The 26,602-nt window shown below is 50.8% G+C and overlaps 1 protein-coding gene across 6 annotated transcripts in view; it reads left to right on the forward strand.

Annotated features, from left to right (window-relative positions):
- Positions 1 to 21,772, forward strand: part of LOC140409267 (uncharacterized) — a 64,636-nt gene extending 42,864 nt beyond the window's left edge. For all 6 annotated transcript variants that reach the window (XM_072497626.1, XM_072497623.1, XM_072497622.1 and 3 more), the window contains 2 exons: positions 12,991 to 13,853; positions 19,304 to 21,772. In XM_072497626.1, the coding sequence (XP_072353727.1) occupies positions 12,991 to 13,853; positions 19,304 to 20,893 (2,453 nt within the window). In that variant the 3' untranslated portion in view covers positions 20,894 to 21,772. The remainder of the gene's footprint in view (positions 1 to 12,990; positions 13,854 to 19,303) is intronic.
- Positions 21,773 to 26,602: the final 4,830 nt, after the last annotated feature.

Genomic DNA, 26,602 nt, shown 5'->3' on the forward strand with positions numbered 1-26,602 from the left:
TGTGACTCTCTCCTTCTCCCAGTGACCCTCTCCTGCTCCCCTTTACTCTCTCCTGCTCCCGTCACTCTCTCCTGCTCCCAGTGACTCTCTCCTGCTCCCCGTTACTCTCTCCTGCTCCCTGTGACTCTCTCCTGCTCCCTGTGACTCTCTCCTGCTCCCCGTGACTCTCTCCTGCTCCCTGTCACTCTCCCCTGCTGCCTGTGACTCTCTCCTGCTCCCCGTCACTCTCTCCTGCTCCCTGCGACTCTCTCCTGCTCCCCGTGACTCTCTCCTGCTCCCCGTGACTCTCTCCTGCTCCCCGTGACTCTCTCCTGCTCCCTGTGACTCTCTCTTGCTCCCCGTGACACTCTCCTTCTCCCTGTGACTCTCTCCTGCTCCCTGTGACTGTCTCCTGCTCCCCGTCACTCTCTCCTGCTCCCCGTGACTCTCTCCTGCTCCCCGTCACTCACTGTTGCTCCCTGTGACTCTCTCCTTCTCCCAGTGACTCTCTCCTGCTCCCCTTCACTCTCTCCTGCTCCCGTCACTCTCTCCTGCTCCCAGTGACTCTCCCCTGCTCCTCGTTACTCTCTCCTGCTCCCTGTGACTCTCTCCTGCTCCCCGTGACTCTCTCCTGCTCCCCGTCACTCTCCCCTGCTCCCTGTAACTCTCTCTTGCTCCCCGTGACTCTCTCCTGCTCCCCGTCACTCTCTCCTGCTCCCTGTGACTCTCTCCTGCTCCCCGTGACTCTCTCCTGCTCCCCGTCACTCTCCCCTGCTCCCTGTGACTCTCTCCTGCTCCCCGTCACTCTCTCATGCTCCCCGTGACTCTCTCCTGCTCCCCGTCACTCTCTCCTGCTCCCTGTGACTCTCTCCTGCTCCCTGTGCCTCTCGCCTGCTCCCCGTGACTCTCTCCTGTTCCCTGTGACTCTCTCCTGCTCCTTGTGACTGTCTCCTGCTCCCTGTGACTCTCTCCTTCTCCCCGTGACTTTCTCCTGCTCCCTGTGACTCTCTCCTGCTCCCCGTAACTCTCTCCTGCTCCCCGTGACTCTCTCCTGCTCCCCGTGACACGATCCTGCTCCCTGTGACTCTCTCCTGCTCTCTGTGCCTCTCTCCTGCTCCCCGTCACTCTCTCCTGCTCCCTGCGACTCTCTCCTGCACCCGTGACTCTCTCCTGCTCCCCGTGACTCCCTCCTGCTCCCCGTCACTCTCTCCTGCTCCCTGTGACTCTCTCCTGCTCCCCGTGACTCTCTCCTGCTCCCCGTGACTCTCTCCTGCTCCCTGTGACTCTCTCCTGCTCCCTGCGACTCTCTCCTGCTCCCCGTGACTCTCTCCTGCTCCCCGTGACTCTCTCCTGCTCCCCGTGACTCTCTCCTGCTCCCTGTGACTCTCTCTTGCTCCCCGTGACACTCTCCTTCTCCCTGTGACTCTCTCCTGCTCCCTGTGACTGTCTCCTGCTCCCCGTCACTCTCTCCTGCTCCCCGTGACTCTCTCCTGCTCCCCGTCACTCACTGTTGCTCCCTGTGACTCTCTCCTTCTCCCAGTGACTCTCTCCTGCTCCCCTTCACTCTCTCCTGCTCCCGTCACTCTCTCCTGCTCCCAGTGACTCTCCCCTGCTCCTCGTTACTCTCTCCTGCTCCCTGTGACTCTCTCCTGCTCCCCGTGACTCTCTCCTGCTCCCCGTCACTCTCCCCTGCTCCCTGTAACTCTCTCTTGCTCCCCGTGACTCTCTCCTGCTCCCCGTCACTCTCTCCTGCTCCCTGTGACTCTCTCCTGCTCCCCGTGACTCTCTCCTGCTCCCCGTCACTCTCCCCTGCTCCCTGTGACTCTCTCCTGCTCCCCGTCACTCTCTCATGCTCCCCGTGACTCTCTCCTGCTCCCCGTCACTCTCTCCTGCTCCCTGTGACTCTCTCCTGCTCCCTGTGCCTCTCGCCTGCTCCCCGTGACTCTCTCCTGTTCCCTGTGACTCTCTCCTGCTCCTTGTGACTGTCTCCTGCTCCCTGTGACTCTCTCCTTCTCCCCGTGACTTTCTCCTGCTCCCTGTGACTCTCTCCTGCTCCCCGTGACTCTCTCCTGCTCCCCGTGACTCTCTCCTGCTCCCCGTGACACGATCCTGCTCCCTGTGACTCTCTCCTGCTCTCTGTGCCTCTCTCCTGCTCCCCGTCACTCTCTCCTGCTCCCTGCGACTCTCTCCTGCACCCGTGACTCTCTCCTGCTCCCCGTGACTCCCTCCTGCTCCCCGTCACTCTCTCCTGCTCCCTGTGACTCTCTCCTGCTCCCCGTGACTCTCTCCTGCTCCCCGTCACTCTCTCCTGCTCCCCGTGACTCTCTCCTGCTCCCTGCGACTCTCTCCTGCTCCCCGTGACTCTCTCCTGCTCCCCGTGACTCTCTCCTGCTCCCCGTCACTCTCTCCTCCTCCCCGTGACTCTCTCCTGCTCCCCGTCACTCTCTCTTGCTCCCTGTGACTCTCTCCTTCTCCCAGTGACTCTCTCCTGCTCCCCTTTACTCTCTCCTGCTCCCGTCACTCTCTCCTGCTCCCAGTGACTCTCTCCTGCTCCCCGTTACTCTCTCCTTCTCCCAGTGACGCTCTCCTGCTCCCCTTTACTCTCTCCTGCTCCCCGTCACTCTCTCCTGCTCCCAGTGACTCTCTCCTGCTCCCCGTTACTCTCTCCTTCTCCCTGTGACTCTCTCCTGCTCCCTGTGACTCTCTCCTGCTCCCCGTCACTCTCTCCTGCTCCCTGTGACTCTCTCCTGCTCCCCGTGACTCTCTCCTGCTCCCCGTCACTCTCCCCTGCTCCCTGTGACTCTCTCCTGCTCCCCGTCACTCTCTCATGCTCCCCGTGACTCTCTCCTGCGCCCCGTCACTCCCCCCTGCTCCCTGTGACACTCTCCTGCTCCCTGTGCCTCTTGCCTGCTCCCCGTGACTCTCTCCTGTTCCCTGTGCCTCTCTCCTGTTCCCTGTGACTCTCTCCTGCTCCCTGTGCCTCTCTCCTGCTCCCTGTGCCTCTCGCCTGCTCCCCGTGACTCTCTGCTGTTCCCTGTGACTCTCTCCTGCTCCCTGTGTCTCCTGCTCCCCGTCACTCTCTCCTGTTCCCTGTGACTCTCTGCTGCTCCCTGTCACTCTCTCCTGTTCCCCGTGACTCTCTCCTGCTCCCCGTCACTCTCTCCTGCTCCCCGTCACTCTCTCCTGCTCCCCGTGATTCTCTCCTGCTCCCGGGATTCTCTCCTGCTCCCTGTGACTCTCTCCTGCTCCCCGTGACTCTCTCCTTCTCCCTGTGACTCTCTCCTTCTCCCTGTGACTCTCTCCTGCTCCCCGTGACTCTCTCCTGCTCCCCGTGACTCTCTCCTGCTCCCCGTGACTCTCTCCTGCTCCCTGTGACTCTCTCCTTCTCCCAGTGACTCTCTCCTGCTCCCCTTTACTCTCTCCTGCTCCCGCCACTCTCTCCTGCTCCCAGTGACTCTCTCCTGCTCCCCGTTACTCTCTCCTGCTCCCTGTGACTCTCTCCTGCTCCCTGTGACTCTCTCCTGCTCCCCGTGACTCTCTCCTGCTCCCCGTCACTCTCCCCTGCTCCCTGTGACTCTCTCTTGCTCCCCGTGACACTCTCCTGCTCCCCGTCACTGTCTCCTGCTCCCTGTGACTCTCGCCTGCTCCCCGTGACTCTCTCCTGCTCCCCGTCACTCTCTCATGCGCCCCGTGACTCTCTCCTGCTCCCTGTCACTCTCTCCTGCTCCCTGTGACTCTCTCCTGCTCCCTGTGCCTCTCGCCTGCACCCCGTGACTCTCTCCTGCTCCCCGTGACTCTCTCCTGCTCCCCGTGACTCTCTCCTGCTCCCTGTGACTCTCTCCTTCTCCCAGTGACTCTCTCCTGCTCCCCTTTACTCTCTCCTGCTCCCGTCACTCTCTCCTGCTCCCAGTGACTCCTGCTCCCCGTTACTCTCTCCTGCTCCCTGTGACTCTCTCCTGCTCCCTGTGACTCTCTCCTGCTCCCCGTGACTCTCTCCTGCTCCCCGTCACTCTCCCCTGCTCCCTGTGACTCTCTCTTGCTCCCCGTGACTCTCTCCTGCTCCCTGTCACTGTCTCCTGCTCCCTGTGACTCTCGCCTGCTCCCCGTGACTCTCTCCTGCTCCCCGTCACTCTCCCCTGCTCCCTGTGACTCTCTCCTGCTCCCTGTCACTCTCTCATGCTCCCCGTGACTCTCTCCTGCTCCCTGTCACTCTCTCCTGCTCCCTGTGACTCTCTCCTGCTCCCTGTGCCTCTCGCCTGCTCCCCGTGACTCTCTCCTGTTCCCTGTGACTCTCTCCTGCTCCTTGTGACTGTCTCCTGCTCCCTGTGACTCTATCCTTCTCCCCGTGACTTTCTCCTGCTCCCTGTGACTCTCTCCTGCTCCCCCTGACTCTCTCCTGCTCCCCGTGACTCTCTCCTGCTCCCCGTGACACGATCCTGCTCCCTGTGACTCTCTCCTGCTCCCTGTGCCTCTCTCCTGCTCCCCGTCACTCTCTCCTGCTCCCTGCGACTCTCTCCTGCTCCCCGTGACTCTCTCCTGCTCCCCGTCACTCTCTCCTGCTCCCTGCGACTCTCTCCTGCACCCCGTGACTCTCTCCTGCTCCCCGTCACTCTCTCCTGCTCTCTGCGACTCTCTCCTGCTCCCCGTGACTCTCTTCTGCTCCCCGTCACTCTCTCCTGCTCCCCATCACTCTCTCCTGTTCCCTCTGCCTCTCTCCTGCTCCCTGGGCCTTTCTCCTGCTCCACGTGATTCTCTCCTGCTCTCTGTGCCTCTCTCCTGCTCCCTGTGCCTCTCTCCTGCTCCCTGTGCCTCTCTCCTGCTCCCTGGGCCTCTCTCCTGCTCCCCGTCACTCTCTCCTGCTCCCTGTGCCTCTCTCCTGCTCCCTGTGACGCTCTCCTGCTCCCCGTGACTCTCTCCTGCTCCCTGTGCCTCTCGCCTGCTCCCCGTGACTCTCTCCTGTTCCCTATGACTCTCTCCTGCTCCCTGTGTCTCCTGCTCCCCGTCACTCTCTCCTGTTCCCAGTGACTCTCTCCTGCTCCCTGTCACTCTCTCCTGTTCCCTGTGACTCTCTCCTGCTCCCCGTGATTCTCTCCTGCTCCCCGTGATTCTCTCCTGCTCCCTGTGACTCTCTCCTGCTCCCCGTGACTCTCTCCTTCTCCCTGTGACTCTCTCCTTCTCTCTGTGACTCTCTCCTGCTCCCCGTGACTCTCTCCTGCTCCCCGTGACTCTCTCCTGCTCCCCGTGACTCTCTCCTGCTCCCCGTGACTCTCTCCAGCTCCCAGTGACTCTCTCCTACTCCCAGTGACTCTCTCCCGCTCCCCGTCACTCTCTCCTGATCCCCGTCACTCACTCCTGCTCCCCGTGACTCTCTTCTGCTCCCCGTGACTCTCTCCTGCTCCCCGCGACTCTCTCCTGCTCCCCGTGACTCTCTCCTGCTCCCCGTGACTCTCTCCTTCTCCCCGTGACTCTCTCCTGCTCCCCGTGCCTCTCTCCTGCTCCCTGTGACTCTCTCCTTCTCCCTGTAAGTCTCTCCAGCTCCCCGTGACTCTCTCCTGCTCCCTGTGACTCTCTCCTGCTCCTTGTGACTCTCTCCTGCTCCCTGTGACTCTCTCCTGCTCCCCGTGACTCCTGCTCCCAGTGACTCTCTGCTGCTCCCCGTGACTGCCTCCTTGTCCCTGTGACTCTCTCCTGCTCCCCGTGACTCTCTCCTGCTCCCCGTGACTCTCTCCTGCTCCCTGTGACTCTCTCCTGCTCCCCGTGACTCTCTCCTGCTCCCTGTGACTCTCTCCTGCTCCCAGTGACTCTCTCCTGCTCCCCGTGACTCTCTCCTGCTCCCAGTGACTCTCTCCTGCTCCCCGTGACTCCTGCTCCCAGTGACTCTCTCCTGCTCCCCGTGACTCTCTCCTGCTCCCCGTGACTCTCTCCTGCTCCCCGTGACTCTCTCCTGCTCCCTGTGACTCTCTCCTTCTCCCCTTTACTCTCTCCTGCTCCCGTCACTCTCTCCTGCTCCCTGTGACTCTCTCCTTCCTGTAAGTCTCTCCAGCTCCCCGTGACTCTCTCCTGCTCCTTGTGACTCTCTCCTGCTCCTTGTGACTCTCTCCTGCTCCTTGTGACTCTCTCCTGCTCCCAGTGACTCTCTCCTGCTCCCCGTGACTCTCTCCTGCTCCCCGTCACTCTCTCCTGCTCCCCGTCACTCTCTCCTGCTCGCTGTGCCTCTCTCCTGCTCCCTGTGACTCTCTCCTGCTCCCTGTGACTCTGTCCTGCTCCCTGTCACTCTCTCCTGCTCCCTGCCACTCTCTCCTGCTCCCTGTGCCTCTCTCCTGCTCCCTGTGACTCTCTCCTGCTCCCCGTGACTCTCTCCTGCTCCCTGCAACGCTCTCCTGCTCCCCGTGACTCTCTCCTGCTCCCTGTGACTCTCTCCTGCTCCCCTTGACTCTCTCCTGCTCCCTGTGACGCTCTCCTGCTCCCCGTGACTCTCTCCTGCTCCCTGTGCCTCTCTCTTGCTCCCCGTCACTCTCTCCTGCTCCCCGTCACTCTCTCCTGCTCACTGTGCCTCTCTCCTGCTCCTTGTGACGCTCTCCTGCTCCCTGTGACTCTCTCCTGCTCCCCGTGACTCTCTCCTGCTCCCCGTCACTCTCTCCTGCTCCCTGTGCCTCTCTCCTGCTCACTGTGACTCCTGCTCCCTGTGCCTCTCTCCTGCTCCCTGTGACTCTCTCCTGCTCCCTGTGCCTCTCTCCTGCTCCCTGTGACGCTCTCTTCCAGTTTCCGTTGAGCTTCACTGGAACATTGGGGCTGCTCCCAATGTGGTCTGCTCTATATCGGAGAGAACAAACGCAGACTGGGTGATCGCTTTGCTGAGTACCTTCAGTCTGTGTGTATTCAGGTCCCTGACCTTCCCGTTGCTTGCCATTTTAACACAAGACCCTGCTCTCATGCCCACATGTCTGTCCTTGGTATGCTGCCATGTTCCAGTGAAGCTTAACGTAAACTGGAGGAACAACATCTCATCTTCCGGTTAGGCACGCTACAGCCTTCGAGTCTCAACATCGAATTCAACAACTTCAGATGATTAGCTCTACCCCATCTCGACCCATTTGTTGTCATCCCATTTTCTTTTAACTGTCTTTTACCATTTATTTCTCTCTTGTCATTCTTTATATATATATTTAAACCCTCCCCCCCCCATCTTATCCACCTTTCCTTACCCTTTCTCCCCTTTACTTCCCCCTTTCCCTCCCCCCCCACATTTACATCTGTCACAATTTACCTTTTGATGTTAGTTTCTCTGCTGGTTGGCCTTTCACGCCTTTTGTTCTCCCTGGGGACTGCCATCGCACTCTTTCCCCGTCGTTTCTGTCGCTATTACTTTTTCTGAGTTACAAAACCAGAGCTCAGAGTGTGGACAGGGGCAAACCCCTAATCTAGCTCCAAAGACCAATTCAATTTCAAATTGAATCCAATTCATGGTCCCCACAGGAGAGACATACCAGATCTGAGCCAAAAGGCAGAGCAGTTATTAGCACCCCATTTCCCTGGGTTTCTGCAGCTATGACTCATCTTTCATTCTCACTCCACAGTATTAATATTTCCCACTTTCTCTGTCTTTTAGCTTTGACAAAGGGTCACCTGGACTCGAAACGTTAGCTCTTTTCTCTCCCTACAGATGCTGCCAGACCTGCTGGGGTTTTCCAGCATTTTCTCGAGAGTCTTTGTTAACGTTGGTGCCATTGACCTTCTGCATTTATCTACGAACAGCAAGTTTGTAGGGGTTTTACCCTCCATTTGGACTGCAGATTTACCGCAATGGAGCGACGTGAAAACATGAGTACAATGTTGGGACGGAATCTTGTGACCATCTCTGTGACGGGTTTAGTGGACTAGACGGCCTTTAATCAGGTGGTTGGAACCCTGCCTCTATTCCAATTCAGTCTGTGAACATTCTTCTTGCCGCACCTCCAATTGAAGCCTTCAAGCGGCAATTAATGCGAGTGGCAGAAGTGAATTGACTTCCTATGATTCTCTAAACAGTGGGCACAATCCCCGTCGCCCTCATGAAATCCTCACCTCTCTCTCCCTGTGTGTTGTCCTGCATCTTTAGCACCAGTTGTCTGTTTTCTTCTTGTTCTTTTCTGTTGTTTTCCATTCCTGTCTTCCTTCCCTATTGAGATGCTCTTTTCCTATCTCCTTCATGGCTGGAAAGTCAGGGAAGTGAATTCTGCCTGGGTAATCTGCTTCTTCCTTGAGCAAAGGCCCAAACAATCCCCATCCATCACGACTTTTCTCTACCTGGCTGAACTTGTTCTCTCACTCAACAATTTCTCCTTTAACTTGCCTCACTTCCTGCAAATAAAAGATGTGGCTCTGGGTACTCGCATGGGCCCCGGTTATGCCTGTCTTTTTGTGGGATATGTGGAACAATCCTTGTTCCGGTCTTACTCTTTCTCTGTCACATCAATGACAATGCCGCTTCATGCTCTCATCCTGACCTGGAAAGCTTTATCGATTTTTGCTTCCAGTTTCCACCCCTCTCTCACCTTCACATGGTCCACCTCCGACACTTCCCTTCCCTTCTTGACCTCTGTGTCTCCATTTCTGGTGATAGACTGACCACCAACATCCATTACAAGTCCCCCGACTTTCACAGCTACCTTGGCTACAACTTCTCACATCCCACTCCCTGTAAGGACTCCATCCCATTCTCCCAGTTTTCCTGCCTATGTTGCAACCGTCTCAATGATGCCACCTTCGAGACCAGTGCTTCTTTCATGTCTGCCTTTTTCCCCAACCGAGGAATCCTCCCCCCGCCCCCCCCTCCCCCAACTGTGGTTGACAGGGCAGTCAACCGTGTCTACCCATCTCCTGCACCTCTGCCTTCATCCCTTCCCCTTGCTCCCAGAACCATGATAGGGTCCCCTTGTCTCACTTTTCACCCCATCAGCCTCCCAATTCAAGTAATCAACCACTGCCATTTCTGCCAACTCTAGCATGATGCCACCGCCAAACACATCTCCCCGTCAACCCTGCCTTCCCCTCAGCTTTCCTCAGGCACCACTCCCTCTGCTACACCCTGGTCTACTCCTCCATCACTCTCAACCCCTCACCCCCTTCTCAAGGCACCTTCCCATGCAATCACAGAAGGTGCAACACCTGCTGCTTTACCTCCTCCCTCCTCACCACCCAAGGGCCCAAAGACTCAGGTTAAGCAGCGCTTCACTTGCACCTCCTCCTATTTGGTTTACTGCATTTGCTGCTCCCAATGTGGTCTCCTCTACATTGGGGAGACTAAACGCAGACTGGGTGACGGTTTTGCAGATCATCTTCGCTCCGTCCGCAAACATGACCCCAACCTTCTGTTCGATTGCCATTTCAACTCACCGTCCTGCTCTCTTGCCCATATGTCCATCCTCGGCCTGCTGCAAAGCTCCAGTGATTTCTAACGCAAACTGGAGGAACAGCACCTCCACCTCCGAATAGAGCATTGAGTTCAACAACTTTAAACTGTGAACTTTCTCCTGCACCTTGACCTTTTTGTTTCCTGTTTTTCGGTTCCCCAGGCTTGTCCCCACACACCCACCCCTCTTCCATATGACCACCTTCTCTTGGTGCTTAGTGTTGCTCACACTGAGCACTGGGGCGTCATTCTCCGACCCCCCGCCGGGTCGGAGAATGGCCGTTGGCCGCCGTGAATCCCGCCCCCGCCGAAGTCTCCGGGACCGGAGATTGGGCGGGGGGGGGAATCGGGCCGCGCCGGTTGGCGGGACCCCCCGTTCAATTCTCCGGCCCGGATGGGCCGAAGTCCCGCCCAGGAATTGCCTGTCCCGCCGGTGTAAATCAAACCTGGTATTTACCGGCGGGACCAGGCGGCGTGGGCGGGCTCCGGGGTCCTGGGGGGGGCGCGGGGCGATCTGACCCCGGGGGGTGCCCCCACGGTGGCCTGGCCCGCGATCGGGGCCCACCGATCCGCGGGCGGGCCTGTGCCGTGGGGGCACTCTTTCCCTTCCGCCTTCGCCACGGCCTCCACCATGGCGGAGGCGGAAGAGACTCTCCTCACTGCGTATGCGCGGGAAACTGACAGCGCCCGCTGACGCTCCCGCGCATGCGCCGGGAAACTGACAGCGGCCGCTGACGCTCCCGCGCATGCGCCGCATTTCCGCACCAGCTGGCGGGGAAACAAACGCCATTTCCGCCAGCTGGCGGGGCGGAAATCCCTCCGGCGTCGGCCTAGCCCCTCAATGTTGGGGCTAGGCCGCCAAAGATGCGGAGCATTCCGCACTTTTGGGCCGGCGCGATGCCCGTCTGATTGGCGCCGGCTTTGGCGCCAGTCGGCGGACATCCCGCCGTTGGGGGAGAATTTCGCCCCTGACCTCTGTTCTCCTATTCACACATTTTGCTATTCTCCCATTGCCACTATTAATACTCATTTTTTATAAACTTAGAGTACCCAATTATTTTTTTCCGATTAAGGGTCAATTTATCGTGGCCAATCCACCTACGCTGTGGGTTGTGGGTGTGAAACCCATGCAAACACGGGGAGAATGTGCAAACTCCACACGGCCAGTGACCCAGAACCGGGATCGAACCTAGGACCTCGACGCCGTGAGGCAGCAGGGCTAACCCACTGCGCCACCGTGCTGCCCCTACTATTAACACTCTTCAGTCCCTCATCACACCACAACGCCCCTTTGTTTCATGTCCATGACACCTTTGCCAATCTCACCTTAGCTCCGACCTATCATTGACTTTCCATTCTGCCCCACACCCCCTTTCCAAGTGTATAATTCAAAACATTTCTATCCCTTTTCAGTTCTGTAGAAGGATCAATGGACTCAAAACGTTAACTCTGTTTGTCTCTGCACAGATGCTGCCAGATCTGCTTGCTGAGTTAATCCAGCATTTTCTGTTTTTATTATGAATTATGTGCGAGTTGTGTATAAGACATTATATGGTAACTGAGCCATTGATCAAAGTAATGAGATGACAGAAAACACAGTTGTTTGAATTGTTGAAGGATAAAATATTAATCCTGTCACCACTTTCATTCCATTCAGTGCTTCACTTGTTAATTGATGTTCCGATGATATGAATTCGAAGCAGAAGTGGGCCCCTCATGCCAGCTCTGCCATTTGATGAGATTGTGGCTGATCTGAGTCTGGCCTTAACTCCACTTTCCTGAGTGCACCCAGAACGTTTGACTCCCTTGTCAATCAAGAATCAATTTCATTCTGTCTTGAATATATTCCGAATAATAACCCCCATCTCCAGTGCTCACTGAGGAAGCGAATTCCACAGGGTAACATGGAAGAAAATTGAATTCCCTTGGGCGGGTTCTCCAATGATGGGGCTATGTTCCCACTCCGGCGAGAAAACTGGCGCCCAACTCCGGCGTCAACAGTTCCCGAAAGTGAGGAATTCTCCCCTTCCTCGGGGGCTAGGTTGAAGCAGGAGTGGTCCCGCAGCTCCAGCCAGCGCGGAACGGCCGCGCGAGTTCGCGCATGCGCCGGCGTAATTCCGCACATGCGCGCGACAGCCGATGTATTTCCGCGCATGCGTGGGGGTTCCCTTCTCCGCGCTAGCCCCCGGGCAATATGGCGGAGCCCTCCAGGGGTCCGGCGTGGAGTAAAGTCGGCCCCACGGCCGGCCAGGCCACCGTGGCGCCCCCTCCCCCCCCCCCCCGGGTTGGATCCCCCCGCCCTCCCTCCAGGACGGCCCTCGCACACTCACCTTCCAGGTCCCGCCATGTGGGACGTGAGTAACCCACGCCAGTGTGGCTCGGCCAAACTCGTCGGCCACTCGGCCCATCGGGGCCTGGAGAATCGCCCAGAAGGCGATTCTCGCGCCCCTGGGGATTCTCTGACCCACGGCGGGTCGGAGAATCCCGGCCCTTACCTCTGACTTAATGGGAGACCTCTGGGGCGGGATTCTCCAATAATGGGGCTATGTCCCCACTCCAACATCAAAACGCGGGCGTATCACTCTGGACTTTCCTGAAGAAGGTCCAGAGTGATTCTCCTACCTGAAGGGGGCTAGCACGGCTCCGATGTACTCCTCGCAGCTCTGCCTGCCGACACGGGGTCCTGCACTTCCGGTCGGGAGTTTGCACATGCGCACAACGGCATCTGCGCCGTGCTCACTGGCGGACTCACACCGCGGACCAGCCCCGAAAATATAGGCGCTCCCGAGATCACGCGCGCCCGCGGATCGGTGGCCCCCCATCGTTAGCCTGGCCGTCCGCGAGGCCCCCACCAGGGCGGCCGTGGACTGACTCCTCAGCCGTCACTGGCCATTCCCGACACCAAAACGCGGTTAGAACCACGTCATCAAGAACTCGGCCCATTGCGCGGCGAATTTCCGCGGAGGCCTCTGTCAATGGCCTCCTGCCTGTGCTGCGTGGACTGCGCATGAGCGAATCATGCAGATTCTCCGGAGAATCCCGGAAGCGGCGTCGCGCTGGATTTCGTCGTCAACGCCCATTCCCGATCGCAATTTCGGCGCGGAAGCTCAGAGGATCCTGACCCTTATTTTTAAACCATGTCCTCTAGTTCCAGTCTCACCCATAAGGGGAGACATCTTCCCAGCATCCACACTGCCAAATCCCCATAACATCATATCTGTCTCAATCAGGTCACGTCTCATTCTTCTCAACTCCAACAACACAGGCTCAACCTTTCCTTACAAGATAAGCATTTCATTCCAGGAATCTGTCAAATGAACTTTCACTGAAGTGCTTCTAATGCAATTATTAAATAAGGAGATCAAACCTGTGCACTCTACGCCAGATGTGGTCTCACTATGGTGCTGACATCTGTGCTGATACTTCCCTCCTTTTATATTCCATTCCCCTTGCAATAAATGACAACATTATATTTGCCTTTCTAATCACTTACTGTATCTGTATACTAACTTATTGTGATCATTAAGTAGACCAAAACTGTTGCTGGTATAAAATGTAATGTCAACATAGGCTCATTTTCCATAAAGAATATTACTTAATGCCTGAATGTCTTTTTGCAGGCAATGTCACTCCTAACCGTGCTGCTGCCAACTCGTCATTGGTTCCTGCTGTTCCTACACCAATTGCTTCAGTCGCTGTTTTACTCCCACAAAACCCTTCAAACTCAATCACCATTGCTGACAATTCAAGATCCTCTCCTGGAGTTTCCCCTCCGGCAAGCAACTTGCCAGTCCATCCCTCACCTAATTGGCCTGTTCTGCAGCCCTCAGCTGGCACTCCTGTAGCTCAGCTATCAGCTGGTACGGCTGTAGCTCAGCCCTCAGCTAGCATGCCTGTAGTACAGCCCCCAGCTGGTATCCCTGTAACTCAGCCCTCAGTTGGCACGCCTGTAGTACAGCCCCCAGCTGGTACCCCTGTGACTCAGCCCTCAGCTAGCACGCCTGTATCTCAGCCCTCAGTTGGCACTCCTGCAGTGCAGCCCTCAGTTGGCACGCCTGCCGCGCAGTCCTCAGTTGGCACTCCTGCAGCGCCGCCCTCAGTTGGCACGCCTGCAATGGAGTCCTCGGCTGGCACACCTGTCGTGCAGCCCTCAGCTGGCACGCCTGTAGTGCAGCCCTTGGCTGGTACACATGTAGTGCCATCCTCGGCAAACATACCTGCAGCACACTCCTCGGCAGTCGCGTCTGTAATGCAGAACTCAACTGGCACGCCTGTAGTGTCCTCCTCAGTACCTGCTCCCAACCTGCAGCCCTCAGCTTTATCAGTTGCCACTTCAAGCACATCAACTGCACTGTCTTCTGTGTCTTCGGCTGATTCTAAGTTCACCGCTCAGGATGCTTCCATAGAGTTTAAAATGCCAATTCAAGAAATTGGAAAGTCGGTGGATAACAAAGAAAACAAAGATGACAAGCTACCTGTTCAGGTAATGTGGCAATTTACCCCTCCAATCGTTCATTGATATATGAGACTCCATCATTCAGCCCTCATTCATATTTCCATGGTGACATATAATTCTTAAACGGATTCATATGTTGTTTGGTTTTAAAATTTGTTTCTAGATGAATATTTATATATACTGACAGCATTGTAAGTTTGACAATAAGTAAATAATTGCTTGAAGGTTCATTTGACCGTGCTTTGCTTTGTCCCATTTAAGCAAAGTTGAACAATAAAACTTGGAGTATTACAATTGAACTGTTGCGACATAACTAATACAATAAGTTAAAGTAATTAAAAAGAGAGAGGCACAAGGGTAGAAGACTGGGTTCTTTGTCAAGAACAGATCATTAAATATCTGAGAGAGGGGAAGGCCAGAGGCTATCATGAATACAGGAGCTTTGCGATTGAGTGAGCAGTTGGTGCTGGTGAAAGGAAAGGTCATGATTGGATATGCAGTAGCTCATTGCATTGAGTGTGGATCAGGGGATGGAACAGAATTCCGAGAATGTTGAATGTCTAGGAGGTGCCTGTCATCAAAGGTGGATCTGCAACATGGCGTAATCCATGAGCAACAAGTCAGAGCTGGAAACAAGTGCTGAGTAAGTAAAGATGGCCGGGGTTTTCCTTAGATATCTGATCAAACATGAGAAGGGAAATGGAAAACAATGAAGATGAGCAGAGTAAAAGAGCAAAACAGAAATCCCATCAGAGAGAAGAGCAGGACTCCCTCAAGCCACGCATTCATGGAAGAGGAGTGGAAGTAAATTAGACACTAATCGAAAAGCAGAATACTGCGGATGAAACGTCAAAACAAACATCGAAAAAAGCAGCAGGAGGAGGCCATTCGGCCCTTCGAGCCTGCTCCGCCATTCATTACGATCATGGCAGATCAACAAGTTCAATACTCTGATCCTGCCTTCCCCCCCCCCCATATCACTTGATGCCTTTAGCCCCAAGAGCTATATAGAGCGTCTTGAAAAATATTACGGTGGATAAGTCCCCAGGGCCTGATGGAATACTGAAGGAGGCAAGAGCGGAAATTGCTGAGGCCTTGACAGAAATCTTTGGATCCTCACTGTCTTCAGGTGATGTCCCGGAGGACTGGAGAATAGCCAATGTTGTTCCTTTGTTTAAGAAGGGTAGCAAGTAACCCAGGGAACTACATCAGTGGTAGGGAAATTACTGGAGAGAATTCTTCGAGACAGGATCTACTCCCATTTGGAAGCAAGTGGACGTATTAGCGAGAGGCAACACGGTTTTGTGAAGGGGAGGTCATGTCTCACTAACTTGATAGAGTTTTTCGAGGAGGTCACAAAGATGATTGATGAAGGTAGGGCAGTGGATGTTGTCTATATGGACTTCAGTAATGCCTTTGACAAGGTCCGTCATGGCAGACTGGTACAAAAGGTGAAGTCACACGGGATCAGAGGTGAGCTGGCAAGATGAATACAGAACTGGCTAGGCCATAGAAGGCAGAGAGCAGCAATGGAAGGGTGCTTTTCTGATTGGAGGGCTGTGACTAGTGGTGTTCCGCAGGGATCAGTGCTGGGACCTTTGCTGTTCGTAGTATATATAAATGATTTGGAGGAAAATGTAACTGGTCTGATTAGTAAGTTTGCGGACGACACAAAGGTAGGTGGAATTGCGGATAGCGATGAGGATTGTCAGAGGATACAGCAGGATTTAGATAGTTTGGAGACTTGGGCAGAGAGTTGTGAGGTAATGCATTTTGGAAGGTCTAATACAGGTAGGGGATATACAGTGAATGGTAGAACCCTCAAGAGTATTGACAGTCAGAGAGATCTAGGTGTACAGGTCCACAGGTCACTGAAAGGGGCAACACAGGTGGAGAAGGTAGTCAAGAAGGCATACGGCATGCTTGCCTTCATTGGCCAGGGCATAGAGTATAAAAATTGGCAAGTCATGTTGCAGCTGTATAGAACCTTAGTTAGGCCACACTTGGAGTATAGTGTTCAATTCTGGTCTCCAAACTACCAGAAGGATGTGGAGGCTTTAGAGAAGGTGCAGAAGAGATTTACCAGGATGTTGCCTGGTATGGAGGGCATTAGCTATGAGGAGAGGTTGAATAAACTTGGTTTGTTCTCACTGGAACAAAGGAGGTTGAGGGGCGACCTGATAGAGGCCTACAAAATTATGATGGGCATAGACAGAGTGGATAGTCAGAGACTTTTTCCCAGGGTAGAGGGATCAATTACTAGGGGGCATAGGTTTAAGGCGCGAGGGGCAAGGTTTAGAGGAGATGTAGGACTAACTCTTCTGACATTCAGTCTCTTCTGTCTTCTACCCTATCATAGACCTTCCTTTGTCTTTGCCCGCCCACCCATTGCTCCAAACCTAATACATCTCTAACTTTTCCCAGTTCTTTTTTTTTTAAATTTAGAGTGCCCAATTCATTTTTTCCAATTAAGGGGCAATTTATATTGCTCTATTAATAATGTTAGTGAACCACAAGCCTTCCCTTATATCGATCAAATGACCACACAACCAGTTAGTTAGTTCAAAAGATGGTTTATTTACATACACAAGAGTCATGTCGACATGCAAACACAATATCTACTAAGAGTTAAATTACACCTATCAGCTACAATAACCTATACTTAACTTCAGGGCGACCAGCACTGTGCAAATGGATACGGCCTTTATCTGGATTTCACTCAGCTGGTTCGAAGAAAGTGGCTCTGTCTCTGCTGGGCTCATCCGTCAGGTAGCGATCGTTGGTCTTGAACTTGGCTGGCTGTTCCTGCTGCAATTGGGTTGGCACAGGCTGGATCCAAAAGAGACAGAACACATGGCTGTGTCCTCTTTTATCCCGCTGGGATTTCACGCTCTTTGGGGTGGTCCTTAACTTGGACCCGATAATTCGACAGGGCTCTGATCACGGTTTTCGATTTCGGCCAATAAAGGGGCGGGTGCCTTGGTGGCTGGGCGGGTCCTTAGCAGTCATTGACCTTGGCGGTTGGACTCTCTGAATAAAAGGAGTGGCGCAGACCAGTCTGTGGCTGTACCAGTTTCTTGATTGGAGTTCTATTTTCCTGGAAAAATGGGCCAGTGAAATGTAAACGAGCGGGGGTTTCGATCAAGCTTGGTTACTTGCGTTTCAGATACACATAAGCTCTGTATCTGCCTGAGTGCTGGGTTGGCCATAATTCCCATGGTCCTTTGCAGGTGGCCATCTTAGATGGCTACATCTCGCATGGCCAATCCACCTAGCCTGCACATCTTTGGGTTGCGGGAGCGAAACCTACACAAACACGGGGAGAATTTGCAAACTCCACATGGGCAGTGACCCAGAGCCGGGATCGAACCTGGAACCTCGGCGCTATGAGGCAACAGGGCTAATCCACTGCGCCACAGTGTTGCCCACCAACGTTTCCCAGTTCTGATGCAAGGTCATTGACCCAAAACATTGTCTCTCCTCAGATGCTGCCTGACCTGCTGATTATTTCCAGCATTTTCTGCTTTTATTTCATACCCAAGCATCCACAGTATTCTGCTTTTCCATTAGTGTACAGGTATAGGGTGGAATTCTCCGCCAGTGGGATTTTCTACTCCCGTCAAAGTCAGTGCACATTTGGATGCTCATCGCATATTCCAGCCCCTCCCCGTCCGTGACGGGGCCATTAAATGTAGCCCACAGTGTCTCAAAATGGACAATCTTGGGGTTGAGTCCGTGCCAGATTTCAGAACTTGAAAAATTAGTAGGATGGTATTAGGGATGACGGACTTTGAGAGAACAGAGAAGTTGGAATTGCTCTCTTCAGAGCAGAGAAGGTGAAGATTAGATTTATTTGATGTGTTTCCACTCATGAAGGGTTTAATAGCCAGCAAGGAGAACATTGACAAAAGAACTGGAAGGGTGATGAGACTTGTTGTGCAGTCAATTGTTCTGGCCTCCAATGTATGCCTAAAATGATTGTGGAAGCAGATTTGATAGTAACTTTCAGAAGATAACTGAATGTGAAGGGCTATGTGTCACGGGTGATGGACTGGGAATGGTGGGACAGCTCTATCACAGTGGGTTACAAACCAATGCAGTGGGAAGTTGAAAGTACTGATCAAAATGTGATGGTAGAGAATTAAGGCTGAGGCAGCTAAATTTCAAACAAATAAAATCTGATTGCATTTGTTGTGCCAGATTTTGGAGATTACAGTCTGAGGAACGTTGTGAAGGGCCCATAGTGGAGATTCTTCATAAACTAATCCTTAAAATGAAGCACACAGATGTTGCTGGATGATATTTCAACATTCCCCACCCCAACTCCGCCCCCACCTGCCACCCAAAATCTAGACATCACGAGGAGATACCTAATGGAGTCTCCTAAGTGTGTGCATCACATTAAATAATGAGGTGGCACACTGGAAATCTGGCGTGTGAACTTTAAAAATTGTATCTCCTTTTGTCCTCCACTAACTCTTTGAGAGATCAGCCCGTGATTTTGTTGCATGTCTTCCATTTCCTTTCCTTCTTCAACCAGATCTGATTCTTTGTCATCTGGCAGACAACTTATTGTCCTCTTTAGGTCACAACTACTCGCACTATTGTGGCCCCAAATAACTTAATTAGTGAAGAATGTTCTTTGTGGTCCCAATTTTGTATAATTTATGCCTAACCTGAAGGACAATATTATTAAGAATCTGGCACTACTACAGTTTCGAAGATAATAATTATAATTTGCCGTATAGCTTTTTTTCTTGTTCCATGTTTTTTTTTGAGAAACTTTGCATACACTTTTGAAAGCCCTTAAGAAATTAATGCCGTGCCTACTATTGGCAACAGATGTTTTGTGTGTGTTTTCAAAATCAAAAACTTGTGCAAGATGAGCAAAACCTCAAATGCCAAGTAATGGGTCAAATTGTGCTCTGAACAATGCTTCAATGGCACCAGCTATACATTAGACTTCCACTTGCTCATGAGTTTTCTGTGGAGTTTTGCACAGCAACTTACGCCAAATAAATGTCCAAACATTACAGTACCTTCTACATGACATCTGGATCTGGGCAAACAACTGTATATCGCCTTAACCCATCTGAATTCAATATAATTGAAAAGCAGAACAGAGGCTGAACTGGGAAGATAGTTCATAGTTCAAACAGAGAATTCAATGTCAAAACAGGTACAGAAAAGAACATATCGAGGAAGCATCTCCCACTAAATTTTAATGTGGGGAGATGTTAAGATTAAAAATGTGTGCAAAATAAGTTGGAAATGTTCAACAAACCGTACTTGGTGTACAAGTTCACAATTATGGATTGGACTTTATTGCTTTGTTTTGTTTTTTGCCATCAGATGCTTTGTCATTTTAAATGCAGATAATTTAACATAACTTGTGTTTTATTGCAGTATTTATTTGCAGAAATTTATGATCACCTTGATTCATCCAGCTCCAAGCTGACTTCATTTTGTTTTTAAAGGAGAAAATGGTTCCCTTTGATCATTCACAGCCCAGTGGTTCTTCCCGAGCTCCAAAGATTCAGACCTTAAATTCGGATCGTAATAACTCTGGCGAGGAAAGAGAAGTTAAAAAAATATTCACCCCCAATACTGATCAAGCAAAGAGAGAAACAAGAAACAACCAAGCTATAACACAAGTCCCTTCAACGCACAGACAGGTGCACATACACAGATCTCTGTATCAGTCAAACGAGGATGATTCTCAGGATATTGGCAAACCAGAAGTATTGCGAAGTGTTGTTGAGAATGTGCAATCAGGAACAGAAGCCTTTAGTTCGTCCGAAGGCCCCTGTTCAGTAACAAGTGAGGATTTACAGCTCAGTGAAAGCATAGTGGCTAACTCAAGAAGCAATAATTCAGACAGTTCCCCGCTATTCACCAAACCTAGTCAAAGAGATACGCCTGAAGAGGACAACTCTTTGAGTTTGGGTGACAGCAGTAATAGGGGAGCTAACGCTTCTTGTGATTTCAATGACAAAAACTCAATTAAAGAACAGAAGATTCAAGCTCTACAAGGTTACCAGGATGATCAACGGCAAACAAACTTCTATGACGTTCACAGTCCATTGAATGTACAGTTGAATTTTGATGCTGAGAAAAAATTAAGTGGAGCAGGTGATCAGAAAGACGTTTCAAACCAAAACATGAATACTGAGTGCAAGCCTAAGGCTTTTCAGATGAGTCACACTGAAATTGCGCAAAGCATTCCTGCACTTGCAAGAACACAGCCTGTTGATAATTGGGCTGACTCTGAAGTTGAATTCATGAAAAATGTGCAAATAAATAAAGGCACAGATTCAATTTCCAGAAGTGATCAATTGCTCATTTCTTCTGATACTGATTGCTCTTTTGAAGGCTATCTGGTTCCTGTGAACTCTGTCAATGAGCCACGTGTTCATGAGGAACAAGGCTTCCAAAATACGAATGTGCTGAACAATAGTCCACAGCTTCGGTCATTTCAGGTCCCTGACGTGCAAGGACCAGCTCCGATTGGTGACGTGGATGCTTCTCAGAAAAATGTGTCAAACCAAACAGCTGAGCTTGGATGTGAACTGGAACCTTATGGGGGTCGGATCCTTCATTTTGATTGTAATCAGCCACATGAAAACAGGTTTACAGGGGCAGAATCAGATAATAATTCAAACATGGAAGGAAATACTTCAAAGAGAGATTCATCGTCCTCTTGTGAAATGAGCTGCAGTAAATGGGACACCAGCCACGAGGTAGAAAACACAGATTCATACAACGAGGATGTTAAGGAACATGTTGGGCATATTTATCAGGACGTTGATTCTAAAAATGAAGCGGGCAATAAGCGTAAATTAGAAGCAACTAACTTGGGAGCTGTTTACGGGCACAATATTGGGGAAAGCACTATTAATGCGTTGTCCAGTGAGCAGGTTCCTTTGACTTCCGAGGAAAAGTCACAAGCTAGACAGCTGGTAAACTCAAAAGGGGATTTGCCACAGTCGAATTACGGATTTTTATCAATGTCAATTGTGATATTATCAGTTGTTGCTGCATGCATATGGAAATACTACCGTAAATAGGCACCAATGTGACACCAGCAATCTTGTTTATTAAGAATTAATGTTGAAGTGATTTTAAATTTACAGTATAATTTCAATTAACCAGTCGGGAGTGGGAGAATAATTTGCTTTCTGCTCTGGGAAATGTTCTCGCTCATTGCATTTTCACAGCAGATCTACAGTTGGACCCTTTACAGGATATCCGAGTTACACAGAAAATAACATCGTTGACACAAATGCCTCTGTTGTAGTTCACAGTTCAATTGTTTGCAAAAATAAAAGCAATCATGGCAATTTAAAAGCAAACTTAGTTTGAACAAAATAATTATTCTGATTTCTATTCTTCTACAGTTTGCTCTTACCTGTGCAAATACAGTTTCTTCAAAGAATTCACGTTTGACAATTTAGAATTTGAATTTAAAAGCAGCCTGCTTCCTTTCACCAAAACGTCATTTAAATTTGACCTCCTTTACCGTGGCATAGTCCTTTATTTGTACCAGTCACATGAAAACAGGTTCACAGGGGGCAAACTGCTCTCGAACTGACTGTCAAGAAGACGAGTGCCTTTACTCTTGTTGCCTTGCCATTGCTCCATTCCCTCAGGCCCAACAAGAACATGTGGAATGTTGGTGTTCTATCCAACTCTGAACCAAGCCTAGCTTCATATTAAATGTGCAATCCATTACTGTTATGATGGCCATGAAGGACATGGGGGACAGCTTAAAACCCACTGCTCGAACCCGGGCCAGTACAGGCCGGTGTAGACTCGATGGGTCAAATGGCCTCTTTCTGCACTGTAAATTCTATGAAATCCCATCGGTCCGTGGGCTTGCACTAGAATGCTGTATACTGCGGCAGCAACCTCTTTTGTTACTTTAATAAAAGTGTTTGGTGCTGGAAGACTGGTGTTGGTGAAGTTATTACAATGACCATGACTGTTTATTTTCATTTCTGCAAACTTATCTATCTACGCCCCTATGTCAGCCCACCCCAACCCACACAGCTGAAACCTTTAGCCATGAGCTTGACACCTCTAGAATCTACTTCTCTTTCTCTGTGCTCTGAACCAGTCTCCCGTTGCCCCAAACTCCATAAACGCCAGTTGGTCCAAAAATACAGCACCTGTTCCGTGCTGAGTCCCAAGTTCTTGTCCTCCCTGACCTCCAATAATCTAATGCAATAAATTTAATATTTTCAATCTGTTCTTCAAATCTCTCCTTGAGCTGATTCCATTCCTGTTTCGCAACTTCCTTCTGCCTGACCATGTCAGCCACAACCACGGCCATTAAAACTGCCTCGCGGTGCTTTTGCAAAGGTCTGTGGGAAAACTGACACCAAGCCAAAAGACCCAGATTTTCACCACGATGAAGGGCCGCGTTCTCTATCATGGAGAAAATAACAGAGCTAGCTGAAAATTGGAATTCCCACTGCAAACAGAGGGTCGGTGCGGACTCGATGGGCCGAATGGCCTCCTTCTGCACTGGAGGAATTCTTTGAAACACAGCATTTCCCATTTTCGCAGGGTCGGGAATGTTGGAGGGGGGGGGGGGGGGTAGGGGCGCGGTGAGGGATAGATGGTGGCGAGACGGGTTTCAAACATGCTTGTTTTACAGAGGCAGCTGACATTTTAAAAGATCAGCTGCCTCCGCTCTAGTGGGATTTTACTAAAACCTGAAGTATAAAAAGTAGACCTGGTATGTGATGGTGGGAACTTGGCATATTTGTTTAGGTAGTCAGGACACCTCTTTGGAGAGATAAAGCGTACCTCTGGAATTTTCTTGACAATGTTATTCACAGCCCCAGAAGTGAAGTGAAACAAATTCCAATCGTCTTCCATTAACCTAATGAGTGGGCTCCTGGTCTCGCAGGGCAATTATTTTTGCCCCTGCTGCCTCGAACGCCCAGGTGTCAGGAAGAACTTTACGCTGGATAAGGGCACATGGCGCTTCATGTGAAGGAACATAGAAGATGCGCATGATAACCTCACACATAGAGGCTGCAGAAGCCAGTAATCCTGAGCAGCCAGAGGAAGGGCACAGTGTCAAGAGGAAGAGGCCATTGGCTACACACCAGGAAGGTAGAGGAGGAGAGGCTGGACAGCCACATACTATCCTGTGTATAGAGCTGGGACATCCTCAATGTGGCAGGGAACCGATGTCAAAGGTGACTTAGGCTAAGCCGTGAGGTGGTGACAGGTATATGTCCAGCAGCAACTTGAGCTGCAACCCATCGACTCCCGTGCCATGCCAGTGGTGTGAAGGTACCTGTCACTCTCAACCTATCTGCCTCAGGATCTTTCCAGGACTCATCATAAGTCCTGTCTGATTTAACTCAGTCAGTAATATACAGCTGCATTAAGGGCGTAACCAATGCCCTGTTTGCTCGTGGGGGCGACCATATTAATTTTGTAATAGATTTAATACCTCAGACACAGAGAGCCTTTTGCCCAGTTAGCAGGCTTCCCTCAATAGCTGGGTGCTATTGATTGCACCTATGTTGCAGTAAAGGTTTCAACTCAACATGCAAACACCTTTGTCAACCAGAAGTCATTCCACTTAATCGTGAAAAGGTGGTTTGTGACCACAACAAGGTCTTCCTTCCTATGTGAGCATGGTTCCCGGGCAGCTGACACATCTCCTTCAAACTAAGGAGTTCAAAGCTCCTTCAGCTATTTCAACCATCAATGCAGATCTGTTGTTGGTTTCGAGGGGACAAGGGCCACCCCTTAAACTTTTGCAGAATCACCCCTTTAGGAACATACTACAGATGCAGAGCGCAACTTCAACAGCAACTATGTTGTCACCAAGATACCATCGAGCAGGCAAATGCGCTTTAAAGATGTTCTTTCGGTGCCTCCGTAACGTAGGTGGAGCTCTGCTCCAGTGGGGGTGTCAGGAATAGTAGTGGTGTGCTGTACGCTGCACAACATTGTGCAGCAGAGGGGCCTCAAAATTGATGGCCATGATGCCATGGGCAGAGCTCTAACCTCTGACGAGGAGGAAGTTGAGGAAGTCTCCTTCCATTTGAAAAATTCCAAAATGGATGAGGATGAGGAGGCCGCCAATGGCAGAACAGCTCGGAGGAATGGCCTGTAGCCTAGACTGACTATGCAGGAAGGGATCATCACCAGATGGGTCTTTGAGCAAAATAGATTCTCATAAGGTGCTCCTATATCACAATTGAATCAGCCAGTCGCAGGCGACATACACATAGAATCTGAGAAAACGCACCAACAGATTCAAAATCAGTTTCTTCCCCACTATTACCAGACTCCTGAATGGCCCTGTTATGGACTGAACTGATCACCATGCATCTTCTCTACTCTTGTAACGCTATACTCCGTCTGCTTTACCCGATGTCCAGTCATTCCACTTAATCGTGAAAAGGTGGTTTGTGACCACAACAAGGTCTTCCTTCCTATGTGAGCATGGTTCCCGGGCAGCTGACACATCTCCTTCAAACTAAGGAGTTCAAAGCTCCTTCAGCTATTTCAACCATCAATGCAGATCTGTTGTTGGTTTCGAGGGGACAAGGGCCACCCCTTAAACTTTTGCAGAATCACCCCTTTAGGAACATACTACAGATGCAGAGCGCAACTTCAACAGCAACTATGTTGTCACTAAGATACCATCGAGCAGGCAAATGCGCTTTAAAGATGTTCTTTCGGTGCCTCCGTAACTTCTCTACTCTTGTAACACTATACTCCATCTGCTTTACCCGATGTCCATGTATTGTGTATTTATCGTATGTCCTATGTTTTTCATGTATGGAACGATCTGCCTGGACAGTTCGCAGAACAATAGGTTTCATTGTACCTCAGTACATGTGACAATAAATTTAAATTTAAAGAATCCTTACAGTGCAAAAGGTGGCAAGTCAGCCCAATGAGTCTGCAGCAACCCTCCAAAAGAGCCCCCTCCCTAGGCTCACTCCCCGTCCCAACCCTGTAACTCTGCGCATTGATCAGAACCAATCCACCTAACGAGCTAATCTTCGGACAACAGCTTCCCCCAAAATAATCTTGTATATTGACTTCACAATTACTGAAGGGATTGCCCATCCCCTATCAGCGAGAGAAAGAAAATCATGGAGCTGGACTGTTATATTCACATGGCTGAAACCCTCACAATTATAACCATGGGACTCAGCGTATTGCAAACAAACATGGTAGCAAGTCATTCAGAACCTGGCTCCCTCACATGTATGCCAGTGACCTTAAATGAGGCGCCCATGCCGCAAAATTGTCAATAATCAAACCAATTTTGAGAATGACACCACATCAGACTTCAAACTGAAACATGTTGATAGGATTGTTGTAGCATCCAAGCAGACAAAGCATCTTGTTCATGGGGAGCCCATAACTGTGCAACAACAGCTCTTTGAAGAGCTTGTGCACCATTCATTCCGGTGAATGGTCCAGTTTCTGACATGGGTGCCACAGGCAACATTCCTGTGCGGAATGCATAAAGCATATCTTTGGAAGGTAAATACAGCCAAAGTACTGGGCACAGCAGACCAGTATAACCTGCACAATACCTGGCCCGTTGAGCTGTGATGCCTACACCTGGGCCAATGTGTAACACTGCAGTGTGGATGAATGTCCTGCACCCAGCACTCATGCTTAAGATGCACCTGCTTCCCAACATTCTGTTTGTGGAGTGTGATCATTGAGCCTCCCGTAAAGTCAAGCTTGGATGGACAATGAAATATCAATGCTTGAGTATTGGAACTTTGGAATCTTATCTGATGCAGCACAGAAGGGAGTATTCCTCCAAAAGCATCATAAGTCAGCCAACAACCTAGATCCTATTGATAACACACTGAGATAGACCTCAACAGGCTTCCCCACTATTATCAGACTCCTGAATGGCCCTGTTATGGACTGAACTGATGACTCTATGCATCTTCTCTACTCTTGTAACACTCTATTCATTATCACTGGTAAGAGCCACCTTCATAAAGTTACCATTGATTTTTAATTCTAATGTACAAACACATACTACGACATATACAAGTATACTAAATATATTAAAGAAGTGCTCAAGTTTGCTTCATACAATGTGGAAAGTGTAACCACACAGTGTGGAAAGTATAACCACAATGAACCCATTAATGCCGTAGATCAGTGTTTTTCAAACTTTTTTTCTGGGGACCCATTTTTACCAACCGGCCAACCTTCGGGACTCAACTCGGCCGACCTTCGCGGCCCATGCCAGCCGACCTTCGCGACCCACGCCAGCTGACCTTTGCAGCCCACGCTGGCCGCCCTGCGCGACCCACCATTTTCTCTTACCTTGTTTGTCGCTGACAAAAATGGAGGAAATGGTTTTGGGTCCCTTTGACCCAAATGGTCCCTTTGGCCCCCCCGAACTTGAAACAAAAAGGCTGCGACCATATCTAAAAAATGCGGCTGCACTGCGCATGCGTGGCCGATCATCAGTGCGCATGTGCTTAGTTTTGTGCATGCGCACCGATGATCGGGCACACATGCACAGTGCGGCCACATTTTAAAAATCTATTCCTGGCCAGTTTGAAGGACGCTCGAAGCCGGTATTATTTTTTTTTTAAATAATATTTTATTGAAAATTTTTGGTCAACCAACACAGTACATTGTGCATCCTTTACACAACATTGTAACAATACAGATAATAATGACCTTTTTTAAATTTAAACAAAAACAACAAAAAATAAATAAATATTAAATAACAAAAAAAAATAAATAAATAAAAA

Source organism: Scyliorhinus torazame, chromosome 3 (assembly GCF_047496885.1).
Source record: "Scyliorhinus torazame isolate Kashiwa2021f chromosome 3, sScyTor2.1, whole genome shotgun sequence".
NCBI lineage: Eukaryota > Metazoa > Chordata > Chondrichthyes > Carcharhiniformes > Scyliorhinidae > Scyliorhinus > Scyliorhinus torazame.